This window comes from Hippopotamus amphibius, chromosome 12, assembly GCF_030028045.1.
Source record: "Hippopotamus amphibius kiboko isolate mHipAmp2 chromosome 12, mHipAmp2.hap2, whole genome shotgun sequence".
In the NCBI taxonomy this organism is placed as follows: domain Eukaryota; kingdom Metazoa; phylum Chordata; class Mammalia; order Artiodactyla; family Hippopotamidae; genus Hippopotamus; species Hippopotamus amphibius.
The window spans coordinates 53,281,886-53,304,772 of NC_080197.1; the positions used below are offsets into that span (position 1 = coordinate 53,281,886).

The window sequence follows — 22,887 nt, forward strand, 5'->3', positions numbered from 1 at the left end:
AAAAGAAAACCTAAATATGTGTCACCTTAAATCTTTTTTTTTATAAATTTATTTATTTATTTAATTTATTTATTGGCTGTGTTGGTTCTTCGTTGCTGCACACAGGCTTTCTCTAGTTGCTGCGAGCGGGGGCTACTCTTCATTGTGGTGCACAGGCTCCTCATTGTAGTGGCTTCTCTTGTTGTGGAGCACGGACCCTAGGCACGTGGGCTTCAATAGTTGTGGCACATGGGCTCAGTAGTTGTGGCTCACAGGCTCTAGAGCACAGGCTCAATAGTTGTGGCGCATGGGCTTAGTTGCTCCTTGGCATGTGGAATCTTCCCAGGGCAGGGCTCGAACCCGTGTCCCCTGCATTGGCAGACGGGTTCTTTACCACTGCTCTACCTAGGAAGTCCTGTGTCACCTTAAATCTCATTTTTAAATTAGATGTTAGTGATTAGGTTTCTGTGCAGAAATTATACACAGTTAAAACCATTGGTAAGAAGGTCTAGAACTGCAATGCCCAATACAGTAGCAACTAGCCAAATCTGGCTATTGGGCACTTGAAATACGGCTAGTTCAGATTGAGATGTGCTGTCAGTGCAAAATACACACTGAATTTCAAAGTGAATAAGAAGAACAGATGCAAAATGTCATTAATAATTGCTTCTGCTTATTGCATGTTGCAATCATAATATTATGGACATATTGTGTTAAATAAAATGTATTGTTAAAATTAAGTTTATCTGTTTCTTTTTACTTTTTCTCATATGGCTACTAGATTATTTAAAATTACATATGTGGCTCATATTATCTTTCTATTGAGTAGCTCTGACCTAGAAGGTGAAACATTCTTGTAGCTGTCATTTTATTGTTTGGCAAGACATATTTCAATTCTGCACATAAAGACATTTCAAGCCTTTCTTAAAGGGTTCAAGTATATCTTCTTTCTCCAAACATACAGTTAAAAATAAACAAAAAGATGAATATTAATATAAAAGGGAAGAAAAGCTAAGCTATATTAAGTGAAAAAAATAGCATGCATAATGATGTTTGTGGTTGTGCCAATCTTACTGTCAATACATACATGTGATTACATGTGCATCTATTTATATATACTTGCCTGTATACGTACAGCATGTTTCTGAAAGGATACTCGTCTGGCTGGGCGCAGCTGTGGCAGCGAGAACTACTTTCTATTTGTATACCCTTTTGTACCTTTCAAATTTTGAATGATCATTATCGAAAAATATACTTAAAAACTATAAAAGCATATAAAAAGGAATAAGAGAAAGTCATAAGTAAGGAGAGCCTATATATTTATATGCAGTCTTTCCATCAGCATTACAAGGGTTCATAAATTTTGCCCTCTAAGTGAATATTTTTAGGGGAATTCCCTGGTGGTCCAGTGGTTAGGACTCCATGCTTCCACTGCAGAAGGCATGGGTTTGATGCCTGGTCCTGCAAGCTGTGGGGTGTGGCCAAAAAAATGAGTATTTTCTTATAATTGCCTTGATTTTTAGGCATAATATATTAAAACAACCAAATAAACTTCAAGTGATACATATGCCGCCTAAATTAAATAGTAAGAGAAATGAATAACTCATTTGAAAATTTTCCAAATGCAATTGTTGTGTAGATTTTATTACATCACCTACTTTAAACCACACCTGAAAGGCACTATAATTCAGTACATTAGAAGAACTACACGCAGAGATGATAAATCACAATAAAGCTGAGTATTTTGAGATGTTGTAGAAAATTTGTACTTATAACCAATTATCCAACAAATTGAGGGCCTACTATGTGCCAGGTACAGTGTAAGATCCTGGGGATTACGAGAGGCAAGGTTTCTGCCCCAAAGCTTACAGAGTCATAGAGGAATCTGATTTTAACACAAACTGTGACTGTGCTGTGTATAGTGAGGCATAGAGGACAACGTGGCTAATTTTATTCAGTGGAGACAAGGGATCAGAAAACTCTTTATAATTTTTGTGCATTTACACACACAATAGTAAAACTGGTACACATGAGACATCTCACTTAAAACCTTTACAAGAGAAAATAAGGAAGGGAAAAAAATCTTAAAATTCCAAAATATGAAACTAGTTATCTGGATGAAAATCAAAACATTCAGCTAAATTGGAGGATATTTGATATTTACCTAAAAAAGCAAATATGGAGCTATTTGGGGAAAAAAATGAGATAAATTCTTGTGTTTTTCAGTTTTCAATTAAGTATCTGTCGTTACAGAGATGGACAGAATCTGAGGAGGAGATATATCTCTCAGATGACATTCTTTGTATATTCCAACCCAAGATCATTCTGTACTCAAAGATTTCCTATAAAAATGGAATTGCTACTTGAAGAAATACTGAAAGAATTGAAATGAAATGTGAGGGTATTGAACATTTCCACTGTAAAATCAATCAGAACTAATCCAGAAGAAGGGAGAAAAATACTGTTGCAGCATCCATGATTCACTAAAATTTAGAAATTTGAACAAATTTTTGATTGCATATTACATTGGGGCAAGATAGAAAATGTTTAAACATGTGGTTGGTATTTTGTGAATTAGTATTTTTGAATGAACTTTTGTTTTAGCAGATTGCAAACTAAGGGCAACATGCTCTGGCCTGAGAAAAGCCCCAGCCTTCCTCTGCAGGGGAAGCTCTGCAGAAGCTATGCTAGAAGCAAATACAACTCTAAAAGGTTATGAGTTTCAACAGAATGCTGTTCACTCCTACTGTCTCAAGAACTGAATCCTGTGGAAAAAGATGGTTGTGGGGAAGTGGAACACACAAAAATGGAGACGCCTCTATAGGAAAGAACACTTTAGGCAAAAATCCACTGAGGCTGTTAGTTCAGGAAGTCAGTTCAATTAGCGTTCGCCGAGCTCCTTGCACAGACGAACCACGGGAGGATGAAGGAGCACAGGCAGTTAGACTAGGCTGCGTGTACACAGGACGCACTGGCTTTTGCATAGAGTTGAACTTCTCTGACTTCAGATACTTGTAAACATTCACATTTCTCACAGTTTAGATTCCCAGTCTCCACTATCTCTCATCTCACGTTTCATTAGACTCTGTAGTTGCTTCTTTGCCTCAGGTGTTGGTAATCAGTTAGAGCAGAGGGTTCCAGGAGAAAGAGAACAGGCGTGGCTTTCTTGACTTATGAGAAGCTATTTTTGCCCTAAGCCACTTTGTGATCTAAGCCTGGCCTGGAACAGGTCTCAGTGATTAATGGATCTCAAGGGAACAAAAGAATGCAGAAACACTGCCTGTTACCAGGCGAGAAAAGTAACAGTAGCAGGGATAATGTACAGGCTCTGCCTTAGAGCTAAAGATTAGCCTGAAGCGCTCAACCACCAGATCAACTGGAACCTACAGGGTGACAATGTTGACCTTTTCTGACCCTCCTAACTTCCATCAACCAAGCCCCTTCATGAATACGCTTGTCCTTAAAATGTCCCCAGTTTTGCTGTTTGGGAAGACACTGCTTTGGGAAAGATCCCTGGTGTTCTCCTTACTTGCTGCAAGAAATAAATCCTCCTCCTGATCTTTGGCTTGTTCAATACCCACCAAGAGGTGAGTCCAGTTTTTCGGGTAACATTACCCACATCTAATCCACTCTCCACCTTGCCGTCAGGGTATCTTATATACTAAAAATCTGCTCCTCTTGTTACCAAAAGCTCAGCCTCTCTGTGCACTGGTGCCGAATCAAATCCCAGAGACAGAATTTTGGGTAAATAGAATAGGATGGCTTTATTGCTTTGCCAGGCAAAGGGGAACACACCAGGCTTCTACCCTTAAAAGCTACGTGTCCCAACCCTAGAGGATTTGATAAAGGGTTTATAACAGTGGTTCAAAGGTGGGGTCTTTGACAAGATTAGGGTGTGTGCAGGGCTTGCACTCCCTTCGTCTCAGTTGGCCTTCTCTCTGATGAGCTTCTCTGGTCCCTTTAATCCTGCCTCAGGTGATTTCTTGGCTGCTCCTCCCTTGATTAGCAACGGTTGGAATCTGCCCTTTGGAACCCAGGTAAGGTCATGGAGGCTGGAGTCTTGCCTACAAGAAATGGTGGACAAAAGGAGGCCTCCGTGCCCAGGTCCCACTCGGTTTCAGTGCCTGGGAGCCCCACAGGGCCCCACTCGGTCTCACTCTTCTTAAAACTGTTACCTGTGTCCTTGGAATAAACTCTGCTCTCACTAACCTGGCCCTGTGTTTTCAAGTCCCGGCCTGCCTTTCCAGTGTCATTCCCCATCACTGCCAAGTCCTGCTCCAGTTTCTAGCCCCAGGCTCATGCACGGCCTTGGTGCAAGCTGATCTCCTTTCCTGTAAGGCTCTTCTTATTACCCATACCTGCACCCTATATTAAGGTCTACAGTTACCTATCACTGATGAGGAAAATCTGGAGTTCATACACAGCTAGAAAATAGCCTGCTCTGCTTCTGTAAAACCTGCTTGCTGCACTAGAGTGAGGACAAAATACTTTAACAATCAGCTGGAACCTAAAAGATGATCAGATAAGTATGGAATGTTCTGTTCCTGTCCCTGCTCGCCTTTGTTTGAAAACCCCTTGCATGTAACCCTTAGCAACTCCCACGTTCTGTAATCACCTATAATCTATGGAAACGGAGTAGCCGATCAATGAATGCCAACTGTAGCAAATCAATGAATGCCAACTGTAGCTATGTGTCTTAACCTATATAAGGAGAGAATTCACCTGGAACGGGGCCCAGAATTTTGCAGTGTTAGCTCGTCTGGGTCCACCGGCTCAATAAACCTGAGTTCTCCAGCCCTCCGAGTGTGCTGCTTGGTTTCTCGTGGGATCGATTTATGCAACATAACGATCAGTGCTTGTACGTCTTCTGGGAGGATTTCCTCACCACTCCAACTCTTCTTTTTACCAGGAACATTTATTAATATCATTATGTATTTGCCTATCTACCACCCCTTAAAGGGGAGAGCAGAGGTGATGTTTTACTTGAATATCATTACATTATACCAAAAGCCAAAACAAGTGCCTGACATATAGTAGGTGCACAACATATTTTGTTAAATTTTGACGAATGAGTGAATGAGAAAATGAGTTAATGAAAGAAATGTGGTTTTGGTACGTATTTAAGAACATAGGCTTTGCAATATAACAAACACAAATACATGTTTACTGTTTGTAGAGAAATGCAAAGACAATTTTCACTAATGACAATTTTCACTAATATGTCTATTACTAAAGGGGTGACTACAGACTAAGGTTAATACATTTCTATGAGCTGCTTTAAAAGTCGGTAAGATCTAAAATATCATAGAAAATTTTTAGATTTCATAACAATACCATTCTTTCACATCAGTTCAGTAATGGTTTCAGAGAAAGAGAGAAGAGGCAGGAAAAGAGAGACGTAAGGAGGGACAGAGGGATTGAAATGATATGGGGGAACAGGACATTCAAGAGAAAAAGCTCCCACGTGGAAAGCACACATTCATGAAGAGCAGATTGCTTAGGCTATCACTTCAAGAAGAGACTTCAAACTCGCTTTTCCAAGTTTCAGATTTCTTGTTTATCCTCTTGCAAAATAGTGATTTGTAAGAAATGTACATTTGGTCTTCGTCCAGGATTCCTGGCTCTTAGCTCCCCAAACCCTTGGAATTTCTTAAGTGCTGAGAGTGACAAAATTGTCTCTCATTGTGTTAATGAGATGACTTTAGGACTCCACCTAAGGGTGCAGGCTGGTTGCCAGGAGAACCAATCACAGAATTAAAGAGTTGGAACTTTCTGTCGCAACCCCTGACCTCCCAGGAGGGGAGAGCTGAAGGTTGAATCAATCACCAATGGCCAACCATTTAATCAAACTCATGCTTCTTTAATGAAGCCTCCACAAAAATCCAAAAGGATAGGGTTCACAGAGCTTCTGGGTTGGTGAACACACGGAGACTGGAGGGGAGTGTCATTCTAGCAGAGCAGGCAAGCCGTGCACCTTTCCCCATCCCCGCCCTATGCATCTCTTCTGTCTGGTTGTCCCTGAGTTACATCCTTTTATAATAAACCGGTGGTGGAGGAAGTAGCAAATTAATTGAATCTGAAGAGGGAGTCATGGAAACCTCTGATTTATAGCCAATCAGAAGTAAGGTAACAACCTGGACTTTCGACTGGCGCCTGGAGTAGGGGTTGTGGGAACCCCAATCTATAGCAGTGGGTCAGAGACATAGGTAATAAACCAGGCTTGCGACTGACGCACGACATGGGGGTGGAGGTGGGGGTGGGGGGGTCTTGCAGGAGTCAGTCCTTAACTGTGAAATCTGATGGCATCTCCAGGTAGATAGTGTCAGAACTGAGTTGAATCGAAGGGCACCCAGCTGGTGTCAAAGGATTGCTTGGTGTGGGGAAACATCCCCCACTCCCCCCCCCCACCCCGGCCCCGCCATGTTGCAATTGGGTCCAGGAACCTAATTCACTTGTATAAATGATGCAATTAGGTCTTTACCACAGAAATAACATCTCTGGCCTATGAATTGCATAGATTTCTTTCAAATATTCTGGTAGACTGATTTTAATTGTTGATTAAAGTGTAAGTTTTTATTAATTATATAGACCTAGGTAGTTAAGGCATTGAGATACAACGTTGGCTACAAAATAACCACTGATGTTATGAAGAAACACTATCTGCTGCCTGATTGCAAACTTGTTGATATCAGAAGGGCCCCCCCTTTTTTTCAATTAATTAATTTATTGGCTTTGGATCTTTGCTGCTGTTCGCTGGCTTTCTCTAGTTGGGGGAGCAGGGTCTACTCTTAGTTGTGATGCGTGGGCTTCTCATTGCAGTGGCTTCTCTTGTTGTGGAGCATGGGCTCTAGGTGTGCAGGCTTCAGTAGTTGTGGCATGTGGGCTCAATAGTTGTGGCTCACAGGCTCTAGAGTGCAGGCTCAGTAGTTGTGGGGAATGGGCTTAGTTGCTCCATGGCATGTGGGATCTTCCCAGACCTGGGGCTTAAACCCATGTCCCTTGAATTGGCAGGCAGATTCTTAACCACTGCGCCACCAGGGAAGCCCAGAGGGCCCCTTTTAATTTAAGTTCATCAAAGCTGGTAGGCACATGGGGGAGGATGCTGGAGTTTGTATGCTGGATAAGGATAAAGTCAGGAACAAGGAAGTCAACAAGCCCTGGCTGGAAGCTCTGGGATTTCAGGGGCTGAAGTAGCAGAGACTGAGCCGTAGTCAGAATTTTCCTCCACAAGGTTTTACTAGTATTGGAAATCAAACAGTACGATGTACTAATAAATTAGCACACGACACTCTACTAATTTTGAAAATCAATGCCCTATCCTAGAATTGAGTTTCCAGAAATAGTGCCTTGAAGAAGATGGGATTTTCTGCTGACCATCTCACAGAAGTGAAATATATTTGAAAATACTCCTTACGTATGGTAAATACTGTTTTATGTTCTGTTTTAAAATTTAAATGAGATTTATATCTCTTGCAATTCCTCAACCAAAGGATCCAAAACAAATTAAATGAATATCATTTCTATTGATTTAATTACTTCAGTGATTCACAATAGAAAACAACCTGGATATCTGCTGATTAGAATAATTAAAATCACCTAAAAAGATATTAAAAATATATTTTAGAAAACAATGCCTATGAAAAAACATTCCAATAAATTAACAAGACACTGTCCTTTTAAAATGATGAATATATATTGTTACTGATGAGGAAAAATTTGGAGTTCAGAGCTTTATGCCTGCTCGCCTTTGTTTGAAAACCCTTCGCATGTAACCCCTAGCAACTCCCACGCTCTGTAATCACCTGTAACCTATGAAAACTGAGTAGCCAATCAATTAATCCAATTAATTAATGCCAACTGTAGCCAGTCAATTAATGCCAACTGTAGCTATGTGTTTTAACCTATATAAGGAGAGAATTCACCTAGAACGAGGCCCATAATTTTGGAGCGTTAGCTCGTCTGGGTCCGCCGGCTCAATAAACCTGAGTTCTGCAACCCTCCGAGTGTGGTGCTTGGTTTCTCGTGGGATCGATTTCTGCAACATTACCAGCAAGTAAATATAATAATCAATAACTTATATTAAACTCATAAAACCTATTATTTTCCAAGAATTTAAGATATTTCTTGCATAGGACATAGGACTGCATATATATGGCATATTTTCCCTTCCTCAGCTTAATGAAAACATTTTATAAAGTAACAGCATCATAAATAATGTTTAATATGTCTTACCCAATACAGTTCAGCCTAGGAAAAATAATATATATTGTCAATAATGCAAATATTTTTAGAAGCTACAATTTGGTGTGGATGGCTATTCAGTTTCTATAGTAATTCATTTAACCAGACCCTTTTAGAAAATGTTGCAGGGTTGATCTAAGAATTTATTAAGGACTAATCTGGTTGGTTCCATGATATACAGTTGAAAATTCCTCGGGCTATAATAACAGCTTTACTTCCTTCCTGCTTTTATTATTTTAACTTCGAATAAATGGATAAAAATATAAGGTTTATCAACATGCTAAGTTGTCATTAAAATGATTTTCTGGCCTAATGATGATTCCGAATTCCAAATTATTTATATCTCTAATCTTGTATATAGCAATCATCTCTAAGGCCTATGGCATTTTCTCATTACTCAAAACTAAAGACTTTAAGACCCCATAATAGAATTCTCATTGTGTACGCTGACTAACCTCAGAGTTGCAAGATGTGCACAGTGTGTACAAAGTAGTAGAAAGATTCAGAATGTGTGAAAATGGGGAAAATGTCAGGCTTTTAGTACATTGATATGCCCCTTTTGGCAGCATATCAAAATGGAGCAAAAAACATAAAGATGTTCATACTTTTAACCCAGTGATCTCACTCTTGAGAAAAACATGGACTAGATGAGAAGCCGAATGCATGATATTCCTAACATTATCTTATAACAAATAATGAATAATGAAAAACCAACTCAGTGGTTAAGAGAGGAAGTAGTGATTAATGCAATAACAATATCTGAAATAAAATTTATGATACAAGCTTCAAAAATAAAAATAAGACTAGGTAGTAACATAGAAAAGTTTATGATATGCGTTAGTGGTTTCCACAATGTAATGACAATGATGTAAAATAGATATTAATGCAAACAAGAATGAAATAGTTATATACAAAATGAAAATAATTGTTATTAATATTTATTATTAATCTTAATCTTATTGATAAGTCACTTTTAAAACTAAAATACAGTAGGGTTCCTTATTAATCACAGAATTTCTTTTCTAAGTTCTGGAGGATAGTGCTAATAAGTCCAGTTGGATCACAAAAAGATCTGTGGGTTTTATTTCAGTTATGTGTCCTGATGAATCAGGACCACTTTGATGACTTACAGATACTTCTAAAAGGGTCTAAAATAAGAGGAAAAGAGTTATGAAAGGAGGAACATCCAGGAGAGTTGTTGCCTTCTGTTTTAGGTGTACGTTTTGGCTGTTAATGCTTTTCCAACTCCTTATCACCACCTATGTCCTCAAACATTCTTAGAACGTTTAACTTGTGCTATAAATTTCCACACCATCCCTCTTAATCCCCATCAGTAGTCTGATCCATGAATCAGATAAGGAAAGCACAGTATTAGAGAGCCAACGGCTGAGGTTTCCAAAAAGCAATTAAGGTAAAATAGAAGTAAATTAAAAAAAAAATTCTGCGGCAGAGGTGGCAAACGAAGATTAGAGTAGGGGCCAAAAGAGGACAGAAACAAGTGCAGCAGGCTGGGTATAAGTAATCGGGAGCGAGGGGGGCTGTGGTAGACTGAGGTTTCCCCTGTTTAAAAGCAGCACCACTGCAGAGCTGCAGGTTGCTGACAGGCATAAATGCGGACTGTGGGCTGCCAGATAGTCAGAATCATTCGAGGGAGGCCAGAAATACAGCTGTTCATGTGAAATCTCTTGAGTTTCTGTTGACAACTAACAAGAATTAGTTGTAATTTTTCGTTCCCTGTGATAGCCTAATGACAGCTGCCTTTGGGCTTGTTTTGTTTCACAGGATTCCTGTGTTCCACCTCTGACCTATAGTTACTGTGCAGGGATTTCCCAAAGGAATGACCTTTATCTGCCAGAAGTCACATTTTCAATTGAGGCCCTTCATAGAAAAAAATAAAAAATATTAAATAAAGAAAAAAAAAAAGCAAAACAGTGCAGCTGAAGTGAGCTGTGAGCATGCTGGTACGCACGAATCACTAAGAGCTTACAGACTAGGGGCCATTATGAGACCTAAGTGTTCCTGGGGAGCAAAACCTTAGAGGATTTTACTTTTATATTCTCTGTAACTGAGGAGACATTCTGAGTCACTACAAAAGGAGATCAGCCCCAAAGACTTTTTATAAAGATGGCTCCCTCTACTGAGATTACATTAAAAATGATCAGAAGAAAATGACAAAATTTGAGCCAGACGGAACTGCTATGAGCTCCCAAACTGCAAACAGGACCCGACTGTGTGTCCTGTGTTGTGCCTGTTGCTAGTTCCCCTTCACCTATCCCATTCCTTCCAACTCTCATTTCCCATCCTCGGCTGTTAAATGGAAGTCCCTGGAGACTCCTAAGAAATGACTGTCTGGCTGAGTGAAAAAGGAAACAGGAAGAGAGGTTTTTACTTTAACTGTAGGAATTCACCATCATCAAAGTTAGACTCTGCAGGTGGGTGGGCATGAGTGGTTGGAAGGAAGGGGAGAGTCGTCTATTCAACTCATCATTTGCATCACATGCACCCAAGGAAAAAATGTTTACCTGGTGGAGCCACGGTTAACCTTTTTTCCTTGCTGAGCCGGTGCCCTTGGATGGATTCACTCATGGAAGGGGGGCCCTTCAGAAGAAATGACTCTGTGGAGGTGGGGTCAGGGGGAACTCTTAATAAATTCTGTAGATAGGAGGCCCCTGAAGTCCTGGGACGGCTCTGATCACAAAGGGAAGGTGAAAATTGTCTTGCAGGAGATCCAAGAAAATACATATAGGAAACAAAAAAGTTTTACTTTAATTACCTTTCAAAGCCTCTCCAGTGACAACATTATTTATATTGGCATTTAGTTTTTTTAAACAAGTAAATTAAGATTGTCACTAAATGTTTAGTTTCCATACCAGGATACAACCCTATTTGGAAACTTTACTGGATACTGGAAAAGAGATTTATTACTGTTAGTCAGTTTGAACCACACATAGAAAATACTTATACTGTTTGATTCTTAACTGAAATCTCCTAAAATAAAAATTTTACTATTAACTGAAAGCACAGGGTAAGTAATTCAACATCTAGGACTCTGGAAAAAGGTCATAAAATCAAGCCATTTAAAACCGTACAAGTGGTTTTTTTGAACAATATTCACATACCAAATGAAAAAGCACAAAAACCTGCTTTTAAGAAAAAGACTATACATATTCCATTGTATTTGACCTAAATAGAGACATCTCCTTTCAGTCAGTCATCAGTTGTCGGAATATGGGCAAAAGTTCCCTTAGAGAACAACACATTCATACCCTCTCATATCCTCACCTCGTTAGAGAGAAGGTGGTAAGTAGCACCATTCCCATTAAAATGATCACCCATGTAAAACACAGCTTCATTCTTAACATCCACCTTTCATGTACCAATTGTTAGGCTGGAGGTAAGGGAGAGGCATATTTATGCACACAAGGAACAGCGAAGATGCTAACAGACACTTGCAAAGTATATTATGGTTAACGAAGAGATGGGGTGTGGGGGACACAAAAGGATAAATAAACACAATTATCAAAAGGTTTTAATTTGGAAAAACCAACATTGGCAAGGCCCATTTATACACCCACTCCCAGCTTCTCTCTTCCTTCCTTTCCTCCATCCTCCACAATAAAAGCACATTAATTTTTGCAGTTAACTAAAATCTGGCCACTGCACCACACTATGAAGATCGCTGCATGCGTACCTTTTCCTCTGAGTGCCACTGCTGCCCCGAATGTTGGGCGTCTGTGGGCCCTGCCTACGCAGGAGGTAAGTGTCTATGGTGGGCACGGTGACTGATGCCTCCCCACTTACTTTAGGGCTGCCGATCTTGCTCTTTCCAAGTTTGCCTTTGCTGCGACGGGACTGCTCGTGGTCAAACTCTAAGTCCTCCAGCCGCTGGGTCAGGGCGAGTTTTTGCTGGATAGCCATTTGTAACAAAGTGTTTAGAGTCTTCTTCTCGTCCTCTGCAGCTGCTAACTGTCTCTGCATCTCGTCCAACTGTGTGACATATTCATCACATCTGGAACCACAACAGAAAAGTGGTCAGGAGAAATTCTTGGTGCGATTAAATTTGGAACTTGAGTGGAAAGTAACGAATTTTACTGGAATTTAGAGATTTGGAACACTGGTCTTCCTAGGTCACAATGGAAGTCATCTATGACAGTAGAAAATTGGAAACAGAGCAGGTTCAATAACGGATAGTTTATCTACACAATGAAGTACATATGGGGACATTCTTAGTAGGCCGTATCTTAAACCCCAGAGACAGTTATTGTGGGAGCTGCTCCACGGTGCAGAAGGACCAACAGTCAGGTCTCAGGTAATGTTCACAGCACCGTTGATGTGTCACAATAGCTTCATAGTCTATGCCTGTAGCATGCAAAAGGCTAATAATATTTGTAAGGAGAACATGTACTTCTTTATATTTACAGGTTTTATTTTAATTGAGTACAGATTATAGTTGCTACTGCTTTCAATATGGCAGATTTGCCTGAATTAGAAACCTGAGTATTTTCAGTGATTTCCCAACCACATGAGAAAGCAATAGGTGTCAAAGAAAACCAAGATTTGCATAAGGTTCAATACAGATATAGCCGGCTGTCAGGAGCATCTTTATTCAGGTTTGATACTTGTGCTGCAGCAGCAGGATAAGCTCCGTGGTCTTTTTTCCTCCAAATGTAATACCTGAGCACATGTACATTTGGGAAGGAAGGAAGAATTATTCACACAATTATTCAGAGTTTTTTCTGAGTTTATTTACCCACTAAGATAGAAAGAACACTCTCCATGAATCAAAAGATAGTTAATGACTTTCTGGAGTTACCCAAAATGTACTGTACAAACTCTGAAATTAGCACAAGAACTTTTGGCATTTTAAAGAAAGAATAGACTTTGTAGTGAAAGAACTTGAGATCCAGGTGGGTCCCATTTTCTTTAACACTGAATGCCAACACAGCAGGAATATCATAAGAAAAATCAGGGCTTAGTAAAATAAAATGTGGATTTCAGGACTCTGGGTTTATTTTAATTAGTTAGATAACAATATTTTAAAAAGTACTATGGAGTAAGGTAGTTAATATACCTGAAAAAACAAATTTCTATGAAAATGCTTTATTTGAGGGTAATAATTCTTATATAAACCAGATCGAGACTTTAAATGTCCCTTTAAAAATGTTTCGATTCCTTTTCCAACGAGGGGGACATTGTGCACCAAACTCAGTCTCCATCCTGCTCCCCAACCCCCGCCATAGTGGCCAGAGGTGTGAATATTCTACTCCCCAAACTCTACCGTGCTCAGACCCAGAAGTCAGTTCCCTTCAGTTCTCCTGCACCCTGTGGTCTCTTAGGCACTGGGCCTCCTCACTGCCAATTCCAAGAGTCAATAACAAAGTTTGAGCTTGAGCCTTTTCTCTTCTGACACAAACAGGAAGCTGGACAGACTCCAGGGCCCAGGATATTTTTTTTTTTTCACATTTATATCAGCTACTTGTAAGTAATTTACTGAGTCTACAAATAAAGCATAACCATAGTTATGCTTTGTGAATTTTGTACCAAGTCTGCATCATATAAAGTAGAGAACTGTTTTGTTTTGGCACTGAATTATGATAGCAAAAAGGAAACTGCATCACTATACTGAACATCTCAAGGTTTTGAAACTGTTGAATCAATACTTCTTGACAATCATTTCAAGTCTAAAATAAAATATAGTGGTGCTTCATAACAAAACTGGTGGGTGGAAGTAGCAACTAACATTTGTCTAAATAATTAGTTGGGCAGTGTGAAAAATTTGGCGATATATATAATTACATTTTAAAAATTATAATTTAATTCACCATATATTAAAGTCTAAGTAATTAGCTCATATGATGAATATTAATCTTCATTATGAAGTATCTTTTTTCACACAACTACTTGCTAATGATACTTTTATGTACCCAGAAATAAATGTCAGTGGTGATGATGTAATAATTAGCTATTTTAGGAAGCGGGTTTTTTCCCCTTATTGGAGGGCTTTTTCCTTTTTTTTCTTTTTTGGTCTAATTCTTTTGGGCACGTAAGGCTCTAGAAAAAATATCTATTGTGTTAATTTAAAAACACTTGTATGGGGAATTCCCTGTGGTCCAGTGGTTAGGACTGTATGCTTCCACTGCTGGGGGTCTGGGTTCGATCCCTGGTTGTGGAACTAAGATTCTGCAAGCTGTGCAGCATGGCCAAAAAATAAAAAAAAACAAAACAAAACATAAATAAAAACGTTTGTATGTAAAAGAATTGCTTGATCCAGTGTGTCCAGTAGAGGGTTCTGGAAAACAGCACAAAAGGCTTTACCTTAGATTTGTCAAGTGGAATCTCATGTATTTCATTTACAACTTGCCCTTTTAGATGGCACACTAAATGTGCATGTTAAAGTCTTTTCCCCATGTAACCACACCTAATCTTGCAAGAAAAAACTATTACCTTGTTGCAAACATTGCTCTCAGAGATGAGAAAGTTGCTGCATCTTCTTTCAAAGCCTTCAGTTCATTTCTAAGTTTCGTCATAGTTTCAGTCACCATTGCTTTTTCATTTTCATATTTGTTCTTGAGATTAGCTAATGCCACCTCAGCTGTCTAAAGCGGAAAAATCACAATGCTTACAATTTTCATATCACCAAAATCTATCATACAGATTTCTTCATGCTGGATCTATTTCTTTCACAAATAAAAGGCGAAATTGCCTAGGTAGAGTATTATATTAACATATATATATGTACTTCGGACATCGGGCAATTTTTTTTAAAGTCACAATGTGAACGTCAACCTGTACTGTGGATAACTTGCCCTAGGAGCCAGCTGTGAACCAGAGTCTCTATCAGGAGCTAAGGGAATGATAGTAGTTCAGTCAATATTTAATCCAGATTGTTGAGAGTGTGGGATTTTCAGATATGAAGGGAGCCAAAAGGAAACTTTATATACGAAAGATTTAATCAAGGATAAGTTAGAGAAGAAGCACAGCTTCTAATCAAAATACAACAGAATGCAAATATTCTAGGGTCACCTGTGTTCGGTGGGTCTGAAACATATAGAATAAAAGACACAGGTCATTGCAATTTATAACATGAGTATGACAAACTATAAATCCGTATTATATATTTAAGGAAAAGAATTAACAAAGAACAAATTGTTTCCTAAGTCTTTATATAGAACCTCTTCAAAACAATAAATTATAGTCAAATTCTTCTTCACAATCTCCATAAAATCAGATTCTCCCCCCACCAAAATATATATATTAAATATGGAATGCTTCACTAATATGCGTGTCATCCTTGTGCGGGGGCCACACTAATCTCCACATGGTTCCAATTTTAGTAGATAAGCTGCTGAAGCAAGCACCAAAATATTGAATGAATTAAAGTATTTGTTTGAATTTGGGATTTGGGCATGTTTAAAGTTCTTGGAATTAAGAGTGTTTCAAATTGAGAACTAGCCTGACACACAGCAGAAAATAAAAACAACAGACAAAAAATGTTGGCTAAATCAATGCATGAAATCAATGTATATTTAGGGACTGGCTGTTTGAGGCATGGCCCCCACAGTATTCATATTGAAGCCAAATTGGAGACACACTATTTTTATAAACTATTAACTACAGCTTTTCAGAGAGTGTAAAAATATTCAATACTAATGAAAAAAGCCCATTACTAATGAAAAAAGTCCATTAGTAATGGGATTTCCCAGAAATACTACTGCGGTTTTTTTAACATTTCTTTTTTTTGCTTCAAGTGGACAGCTTCAACTTTCTTTAACTTTATTATACAAAGTGCCAATCAGTTTATAAAGATAAATGGATTCTTTTTTAATTAAAATGATGTTGGGATAAGGTAGTTTGTTACTGTTTTTATTTCAAAGTCATAACAGTTTTTAAAAATTTTACATTTAATGTAACAATAGTTTTGATTGAATGCATATTCAGATTAAAATGAGGTTACTCACAAAATACTTTAGTGTGTTCTATAGTGCTATAACTCAGTAGAATCTTTATTATAGATTCAGAAAGTTATCCAGAATGCAGAAATCAACCTGAGGAAGAATGGCAGTTGTTTGATTTTTTAAAAATTTAGACACAATCATTTAGAACAGATAAGTTTAAGCTGTGAAAATGTAGATGTGACAAGTTTGTAAACACGTGGCGCTACATGGTCAGTTATCTAAGGGGAGAAGTGAGGGAAATGAAAGAAGAACAAGACCTGAAATAGAAGTACAAACCCATTCATTATTTGTGAAAAATGCCCCAAAGGACTCAGCATTGTTTGCAGATTTTTGTCCACAAGGCTGCACAAAGCCTTTTTGGAATTAAGAAAGTGTAAGTATCTATAACCCTTTAGCAGATTCGCTGACGTCTGCATTCACCACATGCTCCCAAAGTTGATTTTGTAGATAAAAAATCTTGTTTCCAGACACAGAGATCTAGATCTAGGATACACTAGTTGCTTCCTTTGCAATGTTCCCATAAATTGCATTACAGCACGTATGCCATCAAACTGTAATCATCCGTTCTATTCTGACATCCCCAGAAGTCTGTGGTCCTCTTCTGGAAGGCAGGGACCATGTGTCGGCCTTCTTTGAATCTTTGGCAACCATCACAGTTTAGTATACAGATGGTCCTTTGTAAACACTTACTATCTCATCAGAAGACACTCTGCTTACAAAAAACCCTAAGGTATATTAAAAGAGTCATGCAGAATGCAGAATGCCTATTTTAATAAAAACAGGAAGGTTCTCTTTTTTTCCTCTATGACAGAATTCTTAGCTTAGCCTTAATAATAAACATTCCGCCATATCTGAATATAGTGGATGCCATCTGTAAATACCTGAGCTATTTATGGCACACAGCATCCCTGCAATAGCCCCAACATCATTAACATGTAAACTAAAGGCATGGCTAGAAATGTGTTTACATTTAATTTACTGAAACCATATGTGCTGTGACACTAATGTAATGCAAATGGTACCACAAACCACCATGAAAATAAAAATTCAGCCAGGAATGCTTGGTACTGCTCTGAATTCCTGTGACACTGTTTATACCACTCTAAAGTGCTTAAGGATAGGTCCTATAGTGTAAATAGTTACAGGCATGGATGGAAATTCTACTAGATTACTAGTCACTTATTTTTGCATCCCTACTTACTACCTGCCATGAAATATGTAATCAGTGAATGCTTATTGACAAAGTAGTCTCTCTTGGCTGATTACCCATGCTTATCTATACTTCTATGTCAATTAAGCATCTTGACACTTCTATAGATCTAGGTTTCCAGGTCGGTAATATTCAAACTTCAGGAATAAGTCAAAGAAGTTATTTGAATGTCTTGATCAAGAATGCCCAGGATATTATGTCCTTGATAAAGGTCATCTAAGCCTCATCTAAAATGGTATTAGTTATTCATGACCACTAAATCATTGGCTTTTTGGAAGGATATGGTAACAAATTCTTTATTCTGACCTCAAATTGGAGTCAGGTCTCTCACAAATTCTTCATTCACCCTAATCTTTTCTAATTCCCTAAGGTGATAGCACAAAATAAGGTCCTAATTTGCCTTTAGATTTATTTTTTAAAAAAACATGTTTATATAGGGCAAACAGTATTATTGTTTGTGGTATAGACCTCCAAATTGTATCCACAGGTTTACAGGAACTGAAGATAAAGATGGTAGAAAGCTGCACTGTAGATGGCATGATAATGGCATGGTTTCCCCCAGATAGAGGCAAAGAGAAAGGCAGTCTGGATCTGAAAGTAACTTTCACTCTCCAACACTAGCACTGTTCACACTTGCAAGAAGGTATCTGATGCTTTGTTACTTTCTTTAATCAATACCCTTTATTCAGCACCCTTCTCAAAGGTACCTTTCAAGTCTCACTTTCCTGAGAGATGAAACAGAGGTTAAAAATATTTTCCTGCCTATATTTCATAGCACTGCCACCCAGGGTGAAAAGCAAATTCGGACATCAAGGAGACTTGAGGGTGAAAAGCAAATTCGGACATCAAGGAGACCTAGGAGTTAGGTAGGCTCATGTGGTAGCATTCCTACTTATGCCAGAAGGACAAGATCTATGGTTAGGAAAAATTCTCTACTGCTAAAGCTCTGAGTCAGGTGAATTAACATCCCAAGTGGACCTTAATTTCAGATATGGGGGTCAGTGGCAGAGTTAGTGAACATTGTATTTTATCTCTTTTTCTCTGCCTCTCTCTCTAGAGAGCCCCCCCTTTTTTGCTCTAGCTGCCTACCAGGGTGCCTTTCTTGCTGTCTCTGCCTGGTGTAAGCTGCCGTGCCAGCCTATTCTCTATCCCTCCATCTCCCATTTCTACACTCAGTGATTGCTGGGCTCCAGCTAAGTACTGCCCGGACTGCCTTTCTACATCTGCAGCTGGATCTTCTCTGTTCCTGCTTTAATCTCCTTACCTCTACCTCTACTGTTTCATCCATTCATGCAAAGAAATTGTTACATTCTAATCTGGTTCTAGCCATAGTTTGTTTTATTCTGCCACTGACCAGGAATCTGAGCTCTCATCCTGATGCCCGTGGACACTCAAAAACATTTAAGAATAAACTAATTAAAGTGTTGGCTAGCATGGTTCATCAGCAGAAGGAGATCACCTGTTTGTTGGCTTTCAGCACCGCCCTCAGTGTGGCAATCTGCTCCCGTTTGGTGCTCAGTAGGGACTTAAGCTTGAGGATCTCTTCCATCAGGGCTTCCTTGTCTTTATCGATCATGGGGGCCAGCTCCCGTGCCGCAGCTCTTTGACGAGACAGTTGCAAAGACCGGTCCACAGCTTTCTGCAGATGTTTGATTTGGTCCCGGATTATGGCATTAAGGTTGTAGATGTTCATTGGCTCTTTGCGGATGTCACTTGTGTCTAATACTGGAGATGATGGTGGGGCAGTAATAACAGGAGAGATGGTGGGAGTCTTGGTTGGACTTGGTTCTTTGCTGGCCTCTGTGTTTTCTTTTGCAACTGGTTCAGGTGAGGTCCTTGTTTCTACAGGGGATGACACACCCCGCCTGGCTAACCGTGGAGACAAGAGTGCCCTGGGATCATCAGGCCCTTTCAGGCTGCCGCTACGGGTGACTCTACTTTGCCTATAGTAGTCCAGCATGACCCTGTTAGGGGTTTCATTATTACACAGACATACATGATGGTAAAGCTGAGCTAGTTCCTCACTAAATGTCACCAACTCATCCTGGGCTGTATTAAGGGTATTGTGATTTTCATTGGCTATGCTGGTCATCTTTTGCAACTCCTTCTCCATATGGGCCATCTTCTCTCCACTCTCCTTCGTGGTCTTCTCAAGGCTTATAACCTGCTCATCATACATTTGGATCTTACTCTCATACTTGGCCTTCTCTTCAGTATAGTTTTCTACAGATTTATTATACTTTTCCTTTAAGGCCTTAATTTCAGCTTTCAAATCGATCACCTCAGTTACCGCCACCCTGTATTTGCATTCAAGGATCTCTAAGCCATTGATGTCCACCTCGTAGTCATGGGCCTCCTCTCCCGAGTCCCGGCCCTTTTCCCCATCCAGCTCCTTGAGCTCCTTGCTGCTCTGCAGGCCCCTCATGGCATTAACGTGCTCTGTGAGCCGGTGCACCTGTTCGTGCTGCTCCGTCAGTGCTCCCTTGGTGTGCTCCAGCTGCGTCTGTGACTCCTGGAGATTGGCCAGAAGAATGGCCTTTTCCCGCTCTACCTGCAACAGCAAAAGAAAGTCTCTGAAATGACTTCAAGGCAATACCAGTGATGAACTTGACCCATTCACGTTTGGACATGTATACATTTTAAAAATGCAGAAGAGCCAATGTTTCCATTACTACAAATTGAATTGGAGTGTGTTTTCTTATTTCAGCAGTTCTGGTAAGTCAATCAATCAAAAAGTAGATCATTCCCAGAGAATTATGCTCTGCATGTTTACCCATCCAAACTCTCATGCATTATACACAAGTCAAATCTGGACAAGCTGCAGTTTAATAATCTATAAAAGGAGCATAACGATGGGACATGTCTCATAGGGACATTTGGATGATTCAGTAAGACAGTGAATTCAATGCTCAAGATATTATAATGTTAGCTGTTAACATTTGGATAACTATGGTCCAATTCCCATGACCAAAATTCTTCTAAATGGCAAACACATCTATTTTACAAATATGTATTTGTATGTGCGAATGCAACACTTTCAGCTCAGAGTCAGGATATGTTTGAATACAAATCCTCTTAGCTGGGTTTCATTAGATAAAACTGATAGCATTTGCGTATAGCTGAAGATCAATTGACTTATCCAGGCTACTGGGGAATAATTTTAAATGAAAATCCAGGTAATTATGTAATATTGTATTTGATGAAAAGCCAAGACATTTGAATTTTTGATAAAAGAGATGGAAAATCTCCTAGATATTCTATTATTGGTTTTGTATACAATCTCAATGAAATGGATTGTTTTGGGAGGGTTTTTTCTTTTTCTCTTTCTCTTGAAAATTGAGTAAATTTGCTCTGAAAAGTCTAAATGTCATGCGATTAGTGTACTTGAATACAATACACAAAGTTGATTTCAAAAAGCTCTTTAATAGGAAAAACTTTTGGATAAACTAAACACTGGACCAGAACAAAATGTATTGAATGTGTCTCAGGTTGGTTTTAGAGGCAAAAGTGTTATGATGAATGAGGTAATGCCTTTAGGATAGTTTCCAACCTGGACTTTGCCAATTTCCATTTAACATAAACATCTTCTAAGCCTCAAAGCATAAATCTCTCAGTTTCTTCATGGTAGTACCTCCAGAAAACATCAAATAGAGCACTGTCTCCTTCATATGTATATGCTCCACATATAGAAATAATTTCCACACTCAGTACATTTCTGGTGGAATCATCCGAATAGGGAAATACATCCAAAATTTATACACACATACACATACATGTGTGTGTATGTAAACACACACACACATAATACATACCTGTGTGCGTGCATATATTTTTTCTGGACAATTAAGGTTGGTCTGCCCTCCCCCTCCAAAAAAGATAAGTAAATTGTGGATAATTCTGTATAACTCTGGCATCACATTTTCACTCAGGTATTGAGGCTTGAAGTACCTTAAATTGTATTTGGATTTCAGAGAGCAGGGCTTAAACTATTTAAGATACGTTATTCTTTGAATTATTAAATGCAAAGGACTTTAAAGATTAAAATGATTATTCATTTTAAGTGTATGTTTTAATCTCCATTTGTGAAGAACTTATTCAAGAGAGACTTGCTGAATTAATTATAATCTTCTATAATTATATATAAATAATACATAACCTTCTACAGTGACTAAGAATAGTTGCCTTCTTTCTCTTCCTACAATCTCTATCTTCTAACTGAAACTGAAGATTTTATTTTGCGTGGTAGGGCTGGTTGTTTTTGCCAGAAAACCTAAATGCATAATTTGTGAACTCTGTAGTCCAGTGTAAGTACACGATATATATTATTATTATTCTTGTAATTATGTCCCATAGAAATTGTGACGATGATGATTTTTTGCCATAGGGCATGTGGGATCTTAGTTCCCTGACCAGGGATGGAACCTGTGCCCCCTGCAGTGGAAGCGTGGAGTCCTAACCACTGGGCAGCCGGGAATACCCATCCCATAGAAATTATTTTTAATTTCACTGAGTGTTTACTTTTTAAATAAACACATTTACATGTATTGAATACTGATGGATTCTTTTGTGAAGGAACAAAAGATAGCAGAATTTGTACGTTCATGTTGGGACTTTTATAGGAAAAGAAATGAAAGCTGTTATTAATTTCCATAAAGTCTTCATCCTGGTCATCTGACTCTCAACTTGACACCTGAATGGCTGGTGTGATTTTCATAATGTTATACGTAGTATGACTATGTAAAATAGAACTCAGAAATAAATAATTCATTCTTCTCTGCTTGAAGCGAAGCAGCCTCGGCAAATCTGTGCCCTGGCGAATGAGAGCTGTGAAAAAAGATCAGCCTAGAAATAAGAAACGCGAGGTTAGGGAATCCAGCAGTTGGAAAAGAAGGTAATGTATTTTGGAGAGCGTGGTGAGAAGGAATCTCTTCTCTCTCTCTCTCTCTCTCTCTCTCACACACACACACACACACTCTCGTATGTATATGCAAAACTCAGTTAGCTGGACAAAGACTCAAAACTACAGACCAGTATCTCTTATGAACATAGATACAAAAATCTTGAACAAAATACTAGCAAACTAAATCCAGCAATGTATAAAAAAGGGTTAGACGACATGACCAAGTGGGGTTTATCCTAGGAATGCAATGTTGACTTAACGTGCAAAAATCAATAAATATAATACACTGTATTAACAGAACACAGGAGAAAACCACACGATCCTCTTAATATATACAGAAAAAGCATTTGACAAAATTCAGTACCCCTTCATGATGAAAACAGACAACAATCTAGAAATAGAACTTCGATGAAAACAGACAACAATCTAGAAATAGAACTCCCTCGACCTGCTGGGGCATCTACGAAACACCCACAGATGACATATTTAATGGGGAATGCTTTCCTCCTAGGATCAGGAACAGGACAAAAATGATCGCTCCTGCCACTTTTATTCAGCATTGTACTAGAAGTTCTAGCCAGGGCAATTAGGCCATGGTCAAG

General features: G+C 38.9%; 1 protein-coding gene and 1 non-coding gene across 4 annotated transcripts in view; both read right to left on the reverse strand.

Moving 5' to 3' along the window:
• BICD1 (BICD cargo adaptor 1) overlaps window positions 1-22,887 on the reverse strand; it is a 222,578-nt gene that overhangs the window by 16,384 nt on the left and 183,307 nt on the right. Inside the window, exons 5-9 of one of the 3 annotated variants that reach the window (XM_057703227.1) lie at window positions 18,845-19,936; window positions 14,665-14,816; window positions 11,912-12,229; window positions 10,743-10,936; window positions 9,247-9,368 (exon numbers count right to left, since the gene is read on the reverse strand). In XM_057703227.1, coding sequence (XP_057559210.1) covers window positions 9,328-9,368; window positions 10,743-10,936; window positions 11,912-12,229; window positions 14,665-14,816; window positions 18,845-19,936 — 1,797 coding nt within the window. In that variant the 3' untranslated portion in view covers window positions 9,247-9,327. Of the gene's footprint in view, window positions 1-9,246; window positions 9,369-10,742; window positions 10,937-11,911; window positions 12,230-14,664; window positions 14,817-18,844; window positions 19,937-22,887 lie in introns of those variants that run through there. The other 2 variants (XM_057703232.1, XM_057703229.1) reach the window with 2 other exon arrangements.
• On the reverse strand, window positions 15,475-15,578 carry LOC130834287 (U6 spliceosomal RNA). The gene has a single exon (XR_009048665.1). It is a non-coding gene; the product is annotated as a U6 spliceosomal RNA (small nuclear RNA).